Source organism: Lindgomyces ingoldianus (genome assembly GCF_010093535.1).
Source record: "Lindgomyces ingoldianus strain ATCC 200398 unplaced genomic scaffold BDR25scaffold_45, whole genome shotgun sequence".
Classification (NCBI taxonomy): Eukaryota; Fungi; Ascomycota; class Dothideomycetes; order Pleosporales; family Lindgomycetaceae; genus Lindgomyces; species Lindgomyces ingoldianus.
Genome location: NW_022985206.1, coordinates 93,359 through 109,801, shown reverse-complemented (window position 1 = coordinate 109,801; position 16,443 = coordinate 93,359). Strand labels below are relative to the sequence as shown.

Below are 16,443 nucleotides of genomic sequence, written 5' to 3'. Positions count from 1 at the left end.
GGTCAGTACCTTGGACACCGTGGCTTGTGATCTCTTGGGTGTGTTCATCGTCTATTCCCAAGTACCGTGTTTTTCATGTGCAAGCTGGAATCACCTTCCCGGTAGCAGGAAAGTAGTTAATATCAGCGACGACATCTCAAGAAGTATAGTTCAGACTCAGCTGCATCGAAGATTATACCAAATTTGGACTCCTGTTCTGGTACGCTACCCCTGCTTTGCACTAACTCCCCCTTGAAGTGATGCCTAGTACAAATGTTTCCGAAGGGGTTTGGCTTTGCACCACGCCCCTATTGAGGATGCTTCGGTGCAGTATAGCACCAGATACAAGGGAGCAGTATGGTGGCAAGATAATGGGCTGCCAACTAGGTTACTAGACTGTTATAGACCTTCACAAACATGCGGGGTAGACCAGAATTACTACAGGTGCGCGGTTCCGATAGACTCAGTACTAAGCATGCCTACACGCGTTTTCAGGCATACTAAATATTCCTCACATTCTCCATGCTTAGCTTGGCTCAATGATGCATTTCGGGCTATGTGGAAATGACTTTAGACTTGAGGGGTATGGTTATGATCATTCGGCAAGCCGCCAATTTCTAGCTTGCCTTAAGCAACATCTCGTCCACTTCGAAGAGGAAAGGCGGCGGTGGGGAGCACATCCTTGGACAGTGTAACACCCCGCATGCAACCTTGGAACGCCGATATTGTTGTGGCAATTACCCTGCCAATCACTCAATCTTAGTTCGATCCCCCACGGTGGGAACATAAAGACCTGATACTTCGGCTCTTCGGGTAAGGGTTTCAGCAACTGTACTTAGAGTTGCACAACTCGGAGCGCAGTTTCGATGAATTTGGGAATTCCATTTGGTGACAACTAATGCTTGGAAACCTTAGACATGGCCGACCCTTCTCTTGCCTATCGCCCGGAAATGGACGACACGCCCTCGCATGTCGAAATAAATGCTGCTGAATCACCTAACACCCATAAAGATGCTGCTATGAGCGAGAAACCAGAATTTACAGAAGATGTTGGAGATGCCATCAGACGAGGTCAATATGCACAAATCGACGCAGCCATTGCGAGCAAGATTGCAGCGAGGGTGGAGGATTTCATGGTATTCACGAACATCTAAAAACTCTTAAACTATGGGCTAAAACATAAAGTGAAGACTCTAGTTGCGGAAGCAGATGCGGCAAATGAGCGCGAACGCGGCATGACCCTTAAAACTGCCTTCAGTGTTTATCCTAAAGCTATCGGCTGGTCCATTGTTTTATCATCTTGCCTGATTATGGAAGGCTACGACACTTCAGTCATCGGATCATGTGAGTACTACAATTATTCGTGTTTGGGTTGAAGAGGGTGGCGATATATAACAACCTTCCAAGATGCCGCATATCCTGCTTTTCTAGACCAATTCGGTATCCCTGCTCCTGGTGGCACAAAACAGATTCCACCAGACTGGCAGAACGGAATCAACGGAGCTCGAAATGTCGGTGAGATCCTCGGTCTTCAGGTTCGTATAAATCCACGCAAATTGTGAACAACTTTCATAGAATTCACACTGTTTAGGTAGCTGGTGTACTGTCTGACCGCTTCGGATACCGCTGGACGATCATTGCCGCGCTTGTTTCCATTACGGGCTTTATTTTCATTCCTTTCTATGCTGAAACCCTTCCGATATTTCTGGTTGGAAATGTATTCCAAGGGATATCTTGGGGAGTATTCCAAACAATGACCACGGCTTATGCAGCAGAAGTTTGTCCAGTGCCGCTTCGGCACTACCTCACCTGCTTTGTCAATTTATGTTGGATTATCGGACAGTTCATCAAGGCTGGTGTGCTAGTTGCTTTTTTGCCACGGAAGGATACATGGGGGTAAGTTGAACGCCTGATTTGTGACGACCATACTGCCTCTAATACGTAAAAGGTATAAGATCCCTTTCGCTTTGCAGTGGATCTGGCCGATTCCCATCGGTATTGGTACTTATCTTGCTCCCGAATCTCCCTGGTGGTGTATACGTGCCGGTAGGAAGGATCAGGCCGAGAAGTCTTTGAAGCGGCTGGCAAGAAGCTCAGGGTTCTCACAGAGGGATGCAGATGCGGCAATGGCTTGTGAGATCTCCACTGCTTCATTTTCAAAAGGGTTGGAATGACTAACGTAGAAAAAGTAATGCTGTACACTGACGAAATGGAGAAGGAAGTGCAATCCGGCACGAAATACTGGGACTGCTTCAAAGGCATCAATTTACGTCGAACCGAGATTGTTTGTATGACTTGGGTTGCACAAACCATGTCTGGCACGGCGCTTGGTGGTCTATCTGCCTACTTTTATGAGCAAGCTGGAATCTCGGCCTCAGATTCCTTCAAGTTGAGCTGGGGGCAGTCAGCCATCGGTGCTTGTGGGACCATTGCAAGTTGGTTTGTGCTCAACAAAATCGGTCGGAAGACACTGATGTTCAGCGGGATGTGCGTTATGTTCGTGCTGCTCATGTAAACTGCAACCCCAAAATTCTCCTCCACAGGTTATGGGATTTCTAACTCCGGTGTAGTATAACCGGTTGCATGGGCATCCCACCAAAACCCTCAAGCGCCGAATCTTGGGCCGCCGGAACGATGGTCTTACTCCTTTCCGCCACCGCAGACTTCTCAATCGGTCCCGTGGTTTACACCATCGTGTCCGAAATCCCGTCCACACGTCTCCGCGCCAAATCCATCATCCTCGCACGAAACGTCTACAACGCAATTAACATCGCCTTCGTCAACATCGTCTCTTTCCGACAACTTAGTCCCTTGGCGTGGAATTGGGGTCCTAAAGCAGCATTCTTTTGGGCCGGATGTAACGCGCTGTTTACTGCCTACATATACTTCAGGCTACGTAAGTACATACATAGAATCGGTATGTTTTTGTTAACTGATACCAAGATTATAGCGGAGACTAAGGGTCGCACGTATGCGGAGTTAGATATCTTATTCGAGAATAGTGTGCCTGCGCGTCAGTTTGCGAACACGAAGATTGAGACGCTGGTTGAGGGGACAGAAGGAGCGCAGAAGGAGCAAGCGGATCGCATTGCGGATAGGCAGGACGGCCACGGTGGGGCTTATCTTAGGGAAGGGAATTGTGGTGTTTAGGGGCAGTCATGTTCTTGAATGTAGGTTACATGTTGTGCTCTGGGCTGCTTTTAGATTTGCACATGATGATAAATAATAGAAAAAATGGTTTCCCAAAGAAGAACAGCCGTTCTTACCTTAATCATTTTTGATTGGCTAGTATGCATGACGTGACTGTTTAATTCTTAAATCTGCGGCTTCATCTTCTTGTGCCACACCTCCAATAGCGAAGGATAGGTCTCTCTATCGACCGAATGATTCCAGCCTACCCCATTCTTGCATATTCGGCCACAACTTACCCCACTTGGTATTCCAAAGCTTCAGGCTGCTTGGCTGTGATAAGGCACGCTTGTCCCCACCTTGTCGTCTTGGCATTTTCAACCGTCATGCATCCTGCAGCGATCATCACCGCTTTTTTTTGTGCGGGGACAGTTTTGACTCTTCACCTTCCTTTTCGAGCCAACACTGGCCGGTTGACTGCGTGATGGATATAGCATTACCAATTCTGGGCTTCTTGGCGGGAGTTCAAAAATAGTACTTCAGAGGACATGCTCGAGATACCGAAGCCAGCTAGAACCCTTCGATAATTCCGTTACGCGTCCCGGAGTCATTATGAGACAAGACGAGATTTGCAATAATCCAACGGTTGATGAAGGGGTGCTTGAGAAGAGCCAATTCAAAGATGCCGATCGAGCACTTCACTTTCTTCGACACAATGAAACGGGCGAGGAGATGGCCATCGTGGATGAGAAGGCGCTTGTCAAGCGAATTGATTTTATGATCGTACCAATGATGTTTGCGTGTTACTTTCTCCAGTACTTGGACAAGAGTCTCCGTAAGCCTATACCTGATCTTTCTCCTGCGCTGAATTGATCGAGGTACAGTCAACTACGCCGCTGTAATGGGAATATTTGAAGATGCGAGCCTTACTACGCAAGAATATGGTACTCTTTCGTGGCTCTTCTACCTCGGCTTCCTAGTCTTCGAGATGCCGCACGCCTACTTCATGCAGCGCCTGCCTGTAGGGAAGTATCTCGGAACCATGGTTTGTCTCTGGGGTGCTGTTGTTGCGTGCACTGCTGCATGTAACAACTACGCATCCCTAGCCGCCCTCCGTCTTCTTCTCGGAATTTTCGAATCTGCTGTTAGCCCAGCTCTCATTCTCGTGACCTCGATGTGGTATAAGCGCCACGAGCAACCGAAGCGCATCGGCTTCTGGTATATTGGCGTTGGCTGTGCGGTTATGACCGGTTCGTTGATGTCTTACGGTTTCCAGCACTACACCGGCGATCGATTCAACAATTGGCAGATCATGTTTCTATGCATCGGCGCTCTAACCGTCTCTACGGGAATCCTAGTTTTTCTCTTCCTCCCAGACAATCCAATGTCTTCACGACTATCGCATGCGGAGAAAGTCATGGCTATTGAGCGGTTACGAGTGAACAACACGGGCATCGAAAACAAGCACTTCAAGCCGTATCAATTCTTCGAGGCGCTTCGTGACCCGCAGGTTTGGCTTCTCGCGTACATCACAACGGGTGCAAGCATTCCAAACGGTGCTGTTGGATCCTTTCAAAGCGTATTAATCCGCAGCTTTGGTTTCTCGAACAAAGAAACTGCCCTAATCCAGATTCCGGGTGGATTCATCGCAGTCGTGAGTGTTATCTTGGGGACCCAAATTGCAGCGAGATACAATTGCCGTGGCCTTATGCAGATCGTATGGACGGCGCTGGGGGGTATTTTGGGCGGCAGTCTTATCGCCTTCCTCCCGACTGAAAACAAAACCGGAAGGCTAGTTGGGAACTACTTTACACATCTTACAGGCGCCTTTCTTCCGTTATCTTACTCTTTTGCAGCTTCCAACTTTGCCGTAAGTACTCCAAGCATTATCTGTCTTCACCACTTCCAGTCTGCTAATGTTCCTAGGGCCACACCAAGAAAGTCACCATGAACGCCATTCTTCTAATGTCCTTCTGCTTAGGCAATATCCTTGGTCCACTAACTTTCCGCAACGATGACGCACCCGAGTTCGTCCCCGCTAAAGTTACTATTGTCGCGGTAGATTCTTCGGTCGTACTTGCAATTGCGGCCTTACTTCTCTACTACCGAAGGGAGAATAACCGGCGTGATACAGCGGATATCGTACATCAACAAGATATCGAATTCAGCGATATGACGGACAAAGAGAACAAGGAGTTGAGGTATAAATTCTAATATAAGTCGGCATGGGCAGGATGGCTTGCATGTGAAAGTGGATTCCAAGCCGACAACATTTCCTTTCCAGACCCGGCTATACTGCATCTTGTCATTTAACTTAGAACGTAGCTGGGGTACTCTAGGACATGGATTTTGTATCTTGTTCACGTTTTCGTGAATCCTTGCAGAGGTCTAAGAGATAGACTCTGCCTTAGTCACGTTCCAGGTTAACGTTAAGTGTGAAGGTATGGTGGAAGACCGAAGCCCTTGCATGAGTCCCTACCCCTCAATGCCATCCACTAATTCAGCACTACACCAAAGTCTCTAAAACCCGTCCCAGCACCCACCAGAATTATTATGCGAGAGCATGCATCCCTCAACCCAACCTCCAAGTTAATTACTCCTCAAGCTTAATTCGGCAAAGCAACCGTGTTCTACAGGCTAAGCGACTCGTGATCGCTACCAGGTTTCCCCAGAAGAGTCGTATATGCGGAACATATTAGCGAGCCAAACAGGTAAAACGGCTGTTTGCCGTTTGGCAGATGTTTCAATTTCGCACCAACCGAGATGGAGAGCCGTATAAGGAGCAATCTGTGGAGATGTCCCACTTTGCTGGACGGATAATTTATGGATGGTAATGAAAGACTTGAGCCAGGGACTAAGGGGAGCGTATATAGTGAGGCTCGTTGCTGTACCCGGGAATATTGAGGGCTTTGTTCCTGGACTGTGTAGTTTTTCTGTGTGCTACGCATAGTCTTATTTTATTCTCTTTTGGTCCACCCAATCGCCCTCATAACAGATCAACGCGACTATGCTCTCCCTCTCTGTAGCAGTCCTCCTTTTGCCCGTCCTCACCTCCTCTGCTGCCCTCTCCCAACGCACTACAACCCTCATCCCAAAAACCTGCTTCGATTCCACTTCCGCCCTCGAACAATACTTCACCTACAATTACCCATGGGGTGGTAACACACACAACGGTGGCGCGCGAATGGACTCTGCTCATGTCTCAATATCTTCCTCCACTCTCACTCTCACAGCGCAAAAAGTCTCCGGCCAACCCTCTACAACACACGGCGGCAAAACCATTCCAATAAATTACCTCTCCGGCGCCGTCGGCGCAAAACAACACTTCACCGTTCCGAAAGGTGGCGGTTTGTCCTTCAGCGCCTCCCTCAAAGCCACCACAACAAAAGGGACATGGCCCGCGTTCTGGCTGACCGCGGTCAATGGCTGGCCGCCGGAAGTTGATATGGCTGAGTGGAAGGGGAGTGGGAAGATCAGTTTCAATACATTTAATACAAGTAGTGTGTTGAGTTGGAAGGATGTGACGTATAGTAGCCCGGAGAGCTTTCATGAAATTCGGTGTGAGTTGAGAGATGTGAATGGGAAGGATGTGCAGGTTAAGTTTTGGATGGATGGGGCGTTGCAGGCGACCCATGTGGGTGGGGGGTATACTGGGCAGCCGTTGTATTTGTGAGTTTGCGTTTGTATTTGAGCTTTTTTTTGGAGGGGGGGTTGGAATGAAAAGCTGACTAAATTTAGGGTTATTAATCTTCAGATGGAGGGGTCAAGCGGGAGTCCAGGACCTTCTGGGAGTAAGTTTTTGATACTGCATTGGAGGGTATTTTGGCTAATACGGGTTTAGATACGACGTATTCGATTAAGAACCTCGAGGTAACGACACTGTGATCGGGCGCTGAGATTCGATGGAGGATTGATGGATGTAAATATGTGGTGGGGGAACCCGTACATACCTGGAGATATGGTAGAACTTTCTAAAGCTTTCAACGACGGACTACAACATCCGAGCGTAGGAGCGATGTTCAGGAGTCTCGCAGCACCGACATAGGACTCCTGACTAGGTATTCCTAATGCGTTCTAATTTCACCTGAGGGTGCAGCCAATTCCCCAAACCCTATCTACAAAAGCACAAAACAACTCTCCAATACCTTCTTTCTTCCCACCTCACTTCACTAAATACCCCTTCCTATACGGATACTACATCTCAAACGCCTCTTCAATTTCTATCCTAGTCGCCACCTACACCCCATCCTTCTGCCCAAAATACTCCACAAACTTCTTCAATGCGCCAAAACGCCCCGGCCGCCGTAAAATCCTACAATGCAATCGCACCGTCATCATCTTTGGAATCCCCATTTCCCTCTCCTCATTCGGTACATCAGACGCATTCTTCATATGCGCAGAAAATCTATCCGGATCCGCAAACCCACCGCCAATAACATGGAACTTGAAATCATTGCAATCGTGCGAATACGGTACCCTAAGCAGGCATTTTGGCTCAGGGACGTCACGTTCTAAGGGTAGATTTACTTGGAAGGGAACGTCGTCAGCGTAGGAGTCGGAGGCCCAGATGAGCTGAAAGGCGGTTGAAGCTACAAGAAACGAAGACCCAATCCATTAGGTCGCTAGTCTAGTATCGAAATCTGCTGATATACCCGGCATTCAAGTTGAAAAGGACGTTGTGTCAATGAAGGATACGAAGAGGGACACCGAGAGGATGGGGATGGCTGTCATGAGGTGTTTGTGGACATGACATTCGTTCGGTTGCCGATGCCGTGGATGGTACGGATATCGCTATTGTGGCCGTCATCGTCGCCGTCGTTGTTCGAGGAGCTATCAAATCCATCCGCCTTTTCCGAGCCCGGTGATAATACACCTTTTTCTTCAACTCCTAGGATCCTATTCTCGAACGCCGATGGCGAGGTGAGGTGAGGTGAGGTGTTGTGATATTCATCGTACCATCATGCGACATTGGGAAAATACTATGTAGAAAGACAAGGCAACCAGATGATTCAAAGACGTGGTGTTATAATAGTGCAAGACGGTTCAGAAACCGGGTGTTCCCAAAAGTTGATGCCACTCAACCACAGAACCTGAAGAAAATGCAAAAAAGACAAAAGGAACTGTGTGAAAGGCCTGAACATACAGTACCTTGCTAACATCTACAAGAACTTGGAGCGAGATCCGCCATACTGAAGTACATCGGAGCCATTTCTCCCGACGATGAGATGAAGATAGTGAAATGGAAAACTGATCGTTTCCCAGTTTCTGAGCATCCGAGGGCTCAATACGAAAGCTGAAGCCGCTTAGTCAGTCATCCAATCCAGCATTGGAAGCTTGTTGTCAATGCACAACGTGGGAAATTTCATCATCGCCGACGCCCTTTGAACATGTGATATTATTCCTGGGTTGAGGCTATCTTCAATGACAATGGGAATCCCGCACATCCTACCGTTGCTCTCCCCATCCCCTCCCCCCTTTCTGAACCACTTCCCACCATGACCTTCCCCGAGCTCTTCCGCCTCACCACATCACAAGCCCAGGCTAAATTCAAAGACGACACCTTAACCGTCGAAGACTATGCAAAATCTCTCTTCTCACGCGTCTCAGAGCGCGACCCCGCCGTCCACGCACGCACATACCTCAACGCGAACCTCCTCGTCTACCGCGCCCCGAGCTCAATCAGATACCGCCGGAGAAGAGAGGATTACTATATGGCGTGGCCGTAGGAATTAAAGATGTGATATTTACAAAGGATATGCAGACGGAACACAACTCACCGATTTAAGAGGGCGATGTGCCGAATTTGGATGCGGCGAGCGTCATTACGTCGAGTACGAATGGGGGCATTGCCATTTGGTATGCTGGTCTTCGGAAGGTCAGAAATGGATGCCACTTACTGACTACTGGATAATAGGCAAGACAATGATAATAGAATTCTTCGCGACCTCGGTCGGACCTTCTCACAAAGGTTCCAAGACCAGCAATTCCCACGACACATCGCGAACACTAGTGGCTCGTCCTCAGGCTCCGGGCTGCGGCCGGCGACATGCATGTCCACATTGGCCTTGAAACGCAGACAGTCGGTAGCACGATCCGCCCCGGTTCGTATAACGGGATATACACTGTAAAACCGACGTGGAACTTCTACGACGTATACTTTAAAGACTATAAGGCTGCTGGGACTAACTGTTTACAGTAGCGATATAATATCTCGGGAAGGTCAGAAATTGTACTCGCTGATCTTCGATACCCCGGGCTTGTATTTGCAGAGCGTGGATGATTTGGAACTACTCCGAGATGCCTTCTAGCTCGTCGACGACGAGCCAGAAGAAGACTTCCACATCCACGGCGCCAATTCGCACCCCTCAACCTCTTAACTCCCGAATGGCTGGGGGTAGGTTAAGGTACCACTGCAGCGCTCAAGAAAGACGCCGGGCTTCTCCGAGCGCGTGGGGTCTAGGTGGAAGAGATCACGTTGGGAGACAGTTTCCCGCCAATGTACAAATACTACCTACAAGTCCCCGCTGGTAATGGCCGAATAGTATTCTTTCCAGACTACTACAAAGCGAAAGATAAGCTCTACCCGTCACTCATCCATCACTTTGAAAACAAGGACGGCCACTCGAGGAAACATCAGCTGAAGGCTTTCAATGAGCTAGCCGCAATGCGACCGAAGATGGATGCTTTGGTAGACAATTACGCTGCGATCATCGGACCGAGTGCGCTTGACGAAGCGCCTGTTGGTCATGGGAACACGGGAAGCGCTGCTTTTTGTGAGCCGTAGACAGCTATGCATATGCCTGTTGTCAATGTTCCTGGTCTCACGGGGAAGAACGGAATGCCAATCGGATAAAGTGTTGTGGCGAGTAGGTATCGGGATTAGTCCTTGTTGAGAGTATGTAGAAAAGTGGAGAAGATATTTGAGAGTGAGGGGGGGTGGAATAGAGAGCTCTAACACAACTCTTCTCTTCAATAGTCACAAATCTTACCGCATGTTACGACATCCCGTGGAACTTAATTGGGGTAGAATTCGTCTCTTAGGGCCATGCTAGAATAAGATAGAAGATCAATAATACACACATGTCTGTCCTAAATTACCCCTGTTGAGTCCTACGTCCGGTGATAAAAATGTAGTAGATCATTCATACCTAGCTAAAACGCCATGATCCCAACCCTCCTGATTCCCAAACGCGGCATTCCCCATCTGCATACTACCCGCATCAAACTCCCTGCCTGAAAATCAATCCCAGTACTCCACGCTGGCCCCGCAAACCCATTCCTCAAAATTGGCTGAGCCTCCAAAATCCCCAGTCGCCAACCCCGGCTGCTGAATACCTGACTACACCATCTCATTAAACACCCTCCAGCCATGCTTTCCCCTCGGCACATCGTCATCCACCTCCATAAAACCCTCCTTAACAGCGCCTAGGTAACGGATCTGCTACCTTTGACTTGGTCTTATTCGCACCTTTATTCCCATTCCCAGTCCCATTACCCTCCAGTTCCAACCTGGGCTCCACTAATATATACATATCCAGATTAATCCGCGGCAAGCTACCTCTGGCATCGCCCTCCTGAGGAACTGATTCTGTAATCGCGCGCAGCACGCTCCCACACAGCCCTGCAAATATTCCTCTGTAGGGAGATCTTTGACTATTGATTGCTAATAGAGTAAGAAATTAAATAGGGACGCCAGAATGCCGCTCTGGGACATAACCCATGGATTCAATCGCGGCTACAAAATGTCCCTGCAGAAGTTAGTTCTAGCGCTTGTTAGTCTACTGTATCTAATCACCTAACACAGGTCACAATAGCGGGAAATGTAGAATAAGAATTGATATCCTTTTGACGTCCGAATTCTAGGAAGGAGTGAAATACATAGACCCAACCCTAGTCATGTGCCACGTTATCCGATAGCACGCAGGACAAAGTGAGCTAGCCTTAGGATCGATTTCTGTGCCTTGCTTCTTCAGTTGTATGGACCGTCTAGAGATGGCGTAGATGAGATACAGAGTACTTCGCTCGGAAATAGTTAGAGCACTGTGGTCGTACTGCTATTCGAAAAACTGTTCATATACCTTCCAGTCAAGGATTAGCCATCCTGTATGTGGATGGCTGAAAGATGGAAAATAGCTTTTGCGTTGGTATAGGCGTAGGAAACTCAAATAATGAATTTAGAGGGAATGGAATGGGAACAGAAGGCGTCACCGAGCTAGTGCTAGTAGAACGGAGAGTGTTCAAGGGTTTTAATCTGTTTGGGGGCTTATTTACACGGAAGATGAAAGGCTGTATCATGCAGGCGATGGTGGCCCCAGAGCTGGATCCCATGTAGAAGAGGTTTTAGTGTAGCATCGCAAGCGCCATAAGTGTTTGGCGCTGGTTTTGAGGATTATCCGTTACGCGGATGGTTTTGTGTAAGGAGGGGAGAGATGGATTTTTTTTTATGGGGAGAGGTATGGGAGGGGATATGAACCGAGTGAGAGTGTTACTGAGGCTGTGGAAATTGAGCTTGGGTTGGAGTGAAAGGATGGACATTGAGGAGAACGATTTAGGCTTAGTTAAGGGGAGAAGTACTTCAAAGCTACCTGACTGCAGTAATTTTAATGCTACTGTTTCTTGTCACGGAGCCCAAGGCCAGCATAATGATACCAATTAATACGAAAGCCTGCTTCATGGATGTAGGGCCCCTCCCCAGACAAAATTCTCTGCATAGCTGTTGAAGGAAGGAGGCTAAAGGCAGAAGTCAGGTTCCTAAGTTCATGGAATAGAAATGCAGCAAAAAGTTCGATATTTCACCAACAGCTGTGTGATTGCACTGCGGATAGTGCCGAGATGTAGACATCACAGGGGAGTAGATCTCATTTGCGTGAGTTCAAATACTAGTCTATCTCGCCATATCGCACCGCCGGCGCGAGCCAATCTTTCCAGTCGCAGGACAGGGACACAGAACGATCCGCCCATTACACTACGCATTCGTCCATCTTAGTTGAGTTCGTTGCACTTGGGAGGCAATGCGACAGGGTAGCTAAAATCGACTCCAAAAAGGTTAATGCAGACGGACACAAGTGGGTAATGCGGGTGCTCGTGGTTTCGACTCAGACATATCTCCTCTAACACCTGAGGAGAGTAACAATCATACTGCGTATATTGTAAGTCCTGCCCAGCTCGGCGGCATGTTCTGAGCTGTCCAATAGACTGACGGACTGAGGATCATTCAGAGAAATTCTTGAACGACAGTGTTGGCAGTATCTGTCCCAGGTAGTAGTAAAGTGACTTTAAATTTCAATTAAGTAAAGCTAGTAGATACCTGAGCATTCCCCTCTCTCCCCAAAGCATTGCCTGGGTAGTTGATATCTTAATGTCCTAAGAAGCAGATGGATGCAAAGTTGACTCGTACGCTCTCTCAAAACGAGCGCATATAGGCTCCCGCGAGATCCAATATTTAGTCCGTGGCTCACCAAATCCAGAAAGGTAACCCGCGTTGAATATTTTCCTCTTATCCAGACGCAAAGCCTGCCATTCCGGCTCATTCGGTGACTTACACTCTCCAAGGTCGAGATATCGAGTAAAAACTAGGACAAACAGGCCCTTCCGGCGTGGTAACGGCACCACGTCGATTGTGAATTCTGTCGGACATATGACGCACCTATAAGTCTTTCCTGTGGATGCTTGTGGTAGACACCGTGATGGCTTTGCGGCGTTGCGCATCGCATCTCCAACTCCATCTATAATCATATTCCTGGGTGCATGCCGACAAGAACGGATATCTCCTGGTCTAGGGAGCCAGGCCGGGTGCCAGTTCCTCACATGCCGCGGAAAGGCCCAGAAGAACTGTTCCCGGAGGAGGAGGCGATCATCGACTGAGAGCGCTAATGCTTTGCTCGCCCATCCACCCTTTGAGCCCCCGAGGTATGTAGAATTTGGGCTAGGCCACCAACCGGCATTTGAAATTACGGGTCTGAAGTCGCAGTTCAGTGCATGTGAATCGCCGTAATTAGGGCCGAAGCGAAAGGCCCGCATGGTCGTCTGGACTTCTTGCCAATCATACCGTCTAGGGTTAAGGACGAGAGAACTAATAGAGTTTTTGTCCATCCATTTTCTGCACGTGAACCCCTTCGATACCCGACTCCCATCTTTTTCAGAACTATCCCGAGGGTGGAATTTGCCGCATTCGTGACAAAGTAGATGATGGGGATAATCCCGGTCAAGGAGTAGAAGAAACTCGCACCGATCGTGCAGATATTCAGGGAATTGAAACTTTGTCCAAGGATCGGGTGTTCTCATGCAATACATCATGAAACGGTTTATGAGCGAGAGGCTGGCGATTGAGGAGAGGGGCAAGAAGCTTGTAATATGTAGTAGAAGCTCGTACGGAAGTATATTCAACATTGTTGGATTTGAGTCATGGTAGTGGAAGTTGTACTTGTCTTCAATAATTGGAGAGGATACTGTCATCGGCGGTAGCACTAGAGCCTCGGAGGAGGCTGCTGTCTTATTGGGATGGAACATGCGTTTGAGTCTTTCGCGGAAGGGTGCCATTATGGACGGGGAACTGAAGTTAGGAACTTGTGGCGAGGAGAAGAAGAATGGAATTGGGAAAGAAAATTTGCATTGGGACCTTGAGGAGAAAGAGTGGTTGTTGGTGGGCTCGGTTCCCTTCCTGTCAACACCATAGGAGGACTTGTTGGGGGGTACAAACCCTCTTCATGAGCTCCAGGAGGGCAATTTAGTGTTTACCAGCCGCAAGTGACTTATTGGAGACATCCTGATAGACTGTTACTTTGTATGGCTTCGCAATTTGATTGAAGAGCCTCATATGCTCTGTCAAAAACGTGGCGCAAGGGTTAGAACTGCATTGGCACTGAGCTGGAGCTAAACCACCCGTGATATGCGCGCACAGACCAAACGAAGAAACACGAGTACCCCACCACGATCCCACTCAACATTATCAAGAAAGCCCGTATGGCCCCTATAGCCATGCCTTCAGCTTTGAGCTATGAGCTCCTTGCTAAATGCTCTGTGAGTAGGTTAGTTTCAGCGAAGAATCCATGCTCTGACGGAGACGTGCAGATTACAAAAGCCCGAGCCGCAACACTCCACCTCCCGCATGGCCCTGTCCCTCTCCCCATCTTCATGCCCGTAGCCACGCAGGCTTCCCTCAAAGGACTCACTCCAGAGCAACTGGAGGATGTGGGGTGTAGACTCTGCCTCAACAATACCTACCATCTGTACGGAGACCCTAGGAAACACCAGCCTGCAACTACTGACACCTGGGAGAGGTCTGAAACCTGGACAAGCTACCCTAGATGCCGTCGGGGGCGCACATAAGTTCCAGTCATGGCCTCACAATATCCTCACAGGTGCTCGCCCCTTCGAACAAGCCTGCGTGTATAATTCAGTGCTAATGGTTATAGATAGTGGTGGGTCGGTGACCCATCCAACCTTGTCGACGACCGCGCCGTAGCTGACTCCGAAGTCAGCTTTCAGATGGTGTCGCTCCTCAAGCTCGCGAAGGTGACTGAGGAGGGTGTTCGGTTTCTTAGTCCACACGATGGAACACCTATGTATGAAAACGAGCGTCCCACCAGACTAGTTCTTACGAAATTAGGCTCCTGACCCCTGAGCACTCGATATCCCTCCAAAACTCCATCGGCTCCGATATCATAATGCAGCTAGACGATGTCATTGCAACTACCTCCCCTGATCTCGCTCGAATGACCGAAGCTATGGAACGCTCGGTGCGATGGCTAGACCGATGCATCAAGGCACACAAATACCCCGAGAAGCAGAACCTCTTTTGTATTATCCAGGGAGGTCTAGATCTCGATCTTCGGAGAGCGTGTACAGCTGAGATGGTAGCTCGAGATACACCCGGCATTGCGATCGGAGGCCTCTCTGGCGGGGAGGCCAAGGATGCGTATTGCAAGGTGGTTGATACGTGTACCGCGCTACTCCCAGAGAAGAAGCCGCGATATGTGATGGGAGTTGTGAGTGGACTCAGGATTTTTGCTAGACAAGAGTGTTGACATTCCCAGGGATATCCAGAAGATTTGGTGGTTTCGATAGCCCTTGGAGCCGATATGTTTGACTGCGTATGGCCTACAAGAACTGCGGTAAGAATATCCTGATCATGCATCTACATATAGTCACTGAAATAACCCAGCGATTCGGAAATGCCATCACCGCGCAAGGCGTACTAAACCTTCGCAACGCCGCTTATTCAGAGGACTTCTCGGCCATTGAAGCAGGCTGCCAATGCGTCTGCTGTCGGTCACAGGACGAAGGGGGACTCGGAATCACTCGAGCCTATATCTATCATGTCACGGCGAAAGAGACGGCCGGCGCGCACCTATTGACCATGCACAACGTGCACTACCAGCTCAACCTTATGAAACTAGCTAGAGAGGCTATTATTGGGGATAGGTATCCGGCGTTCTTGAGGGAGTTCTTTGCGGAGTTATATGACGAGAAGAGTAAATATCCGGATTGGGCTGTTAATGCTCTGAAGGGGGTGGGTGTGGATTTGCTAATCGACTGACGGTATGCATACACGAAATAAAAATTCTTATAGATGATGATCCTAGACGCACAGGCACCTGCCACCGCCTCTTTGAGAGCGACTGAGCTGATCATTAACCTTCGCGGTAGATCACCATATACAGTCCCTATAGCGTCGTAGTGCGTGTAGCTCAATCAACCGCAGAAATGCAGACTCGAAGGAAATTGATTTCTCAAGCATTAGTCAGCCTAACTCTTAAACATTCCAGCTGAGAAGTACTTACTCAAGCGACACAAATGTTTTGATCCTCTTCCAAATTCTCTCGGCCATCCGCTCTCAGTTGTATGAAGATATTCAACGATGTCCTCTGATTCCTGAGCACCCAATCTAAACAGTGGTCAGCATACAAGTAGACTGAACATAAGATATGTTCACCTGTTCTCACTCGCCTTTGCTTCTGGTAAAATCTAATTATGACGACGACAGTTGGCGGCACGGCTACAACTAACGTGAGTAGCCCAATCAATGCCTCGGGAGACATCGTGGAGTTTCAGTTATGTTATCGGCAATATAGGAGTTACGGATGCCTTCTCATCTATTAATACTTTCTTGATGCGTAGTCAACTGGCAGGGAGGTGCTTTAATACCTTCTTATTTTTGGTGGACGGATTCCCGGTGTTGATTCCAGGCTATTTTTCCGGTGGAAAGTCCCAGGTTTTCATCTTTCGTAAGGTATGTGCCTATTTATGATACTGGGGTAGGCATTTCTGAATAGACGGGGCAGGCCTGCCTTGTGGTCAAGTTGAGTTCAGTATCAAATCCTCGCTTTTCTATTT

General features: G+C 48.6%; 6 protein-coding genes across 6 annotated transcripts; 4 read left to right on the top strand and 2 right to left on the bottom strand.

Moving 5' to 3' along the window:
- Nucleotides 1-896: 896 nt before the first annotated feature.
- Nucleotides 897-3,129, top strand: BDR25DRAFT_329167 (general alpha-glucoside permease; the record flags this gene model as incomplete). Its single annotated transcript, XM_033692439.1, has 8 exons — nucleotides 897-1,115; nucleotides 1,170-1,323; nucleotides 1,387-1,514; nucleotides 1,571-1,875; nucleotides 1,928-2,112; nucleotides 2,169-2,490; nucleotides 2,550-2,875; nucleotides 2,930-3,129. The coding sequence occupies 8 exons, from the start codon at nucleotides 897-899 to the stop codon at nucleotides 3,127-3,129; spliced, it is 1,839 nt and encodes a 612-aa protein (XP_033541294.1).
- A 591-nt stretch (nucleotides 3,130-3,720) lies between these two features.
- Nucleotides 3,721-5,322, top strand: BDR25DRAFT_329166 (MFS general substrate transporter; the record flags this gene model as incomplete). The annotated part of the gene is made up of 3 exons (XM_033692438.1): nucleotides 3,721-3,943; nucleotides 3,993-4,978; nucleotides 5,035-5,322. The coding sequence occupies 3 exons, from the start codon at nucleotides 3,721-3,723 to the stop codon at nucleotides 5,320-5,322; spliced, it is 1,497 nt and encodes a 498-aa protein (XP_033541293.1).
- Nucleotides 5,323-6,115: 793 nt separating this feature from the next.
- BDR25DRAFT_346674 (uncharacterized protein) lies at nucleotides 6,116-6,993 on the top strand (the record flags this gene model as incomplete). Its single annotated transcript, XM_033694168.1, has 3 exons — nucleotides 6,116-6,777; nucleotides 6,847-6,899; nucleotides 6,950-6,993. The coding sequence occupies 3 exons, from the start codon at nucleotides 6,116-6,118 to the stop codon at nucleotides 6,991-6,993; spliced, it is 759 nt and encodes a 252-aa protein (XP_033541292.1).
- Nucleotides 6,994-7,344: 351 nt separating this feature from the next.
- On the bottom strand, nucleotides 7,345-7,683 carry BDR25DRAFT_242383 (uncharacterized protein; the record flags this gene model as incomplete). Its single annotated transcript, XM_033685784.1, has 1 exon — nucleotides 7,345-7,683. A coding segment is annotated over one exon (339 nt), but the record flags the coding sequence as incomplete, so codon positions are not given.
- Nucleotides 7,684-12,322: 4,639 nt separating this feature from the next.
- BDR25DRAFT_381015 (uncharacterized protein) lies at nucleotides 12,323-13,673 on the bottom strand (the record flags this gene model as incomplete). The annotated part of the gene is made up of 2 exons (XM_033697689.1): nucleotides 12,651-13,673; nucleotides 12,323-12,357 (listed from the first exon to the last, which is right to left on the bottom strand). The coding sequence occupies exons 1-2, from the start codon at nucleotides 13,645-13,647 to the stop codon at nucleotides 12,323-12,325; spliced, it is 1,032 nt and encodes a 343-aa protein (XP_033541290.1). The 5' UTR covers nucleotides 13,648-13,673.
- A 397-nt stretch (nucleotides 13,674-14,070) lies between these two features.
- On the top strand, nucleotides 14,071-15,646 carry BDR25DRAFT_329164 (queuine tRNA-ribosyltransferase; the record flags this gene model as incomplete). Its single annotated transcript, XM_033692437.1, has 7 exons — nucleotides 14,071-14,127; nucleotides 14,179-14,336; nucleotides 14,386-14,468; nucleotides 14,585-14,672; nucleotides 14,717-15,095; nucleotides 15,144-15,221; nucleotides 15,272-15,646. The coding sequence occupies 7 exons, from the start codon at nucleotides 14,071-14,073 to the stop codon at nucleotides 15,644-15,646; spliced, it is 1,218 nt and encodes a 405-aa protein (XP_033541289.1).
- Between the last annotated feature and the right edge of the window lie 797 nt (nucleotides 15,647-16,443).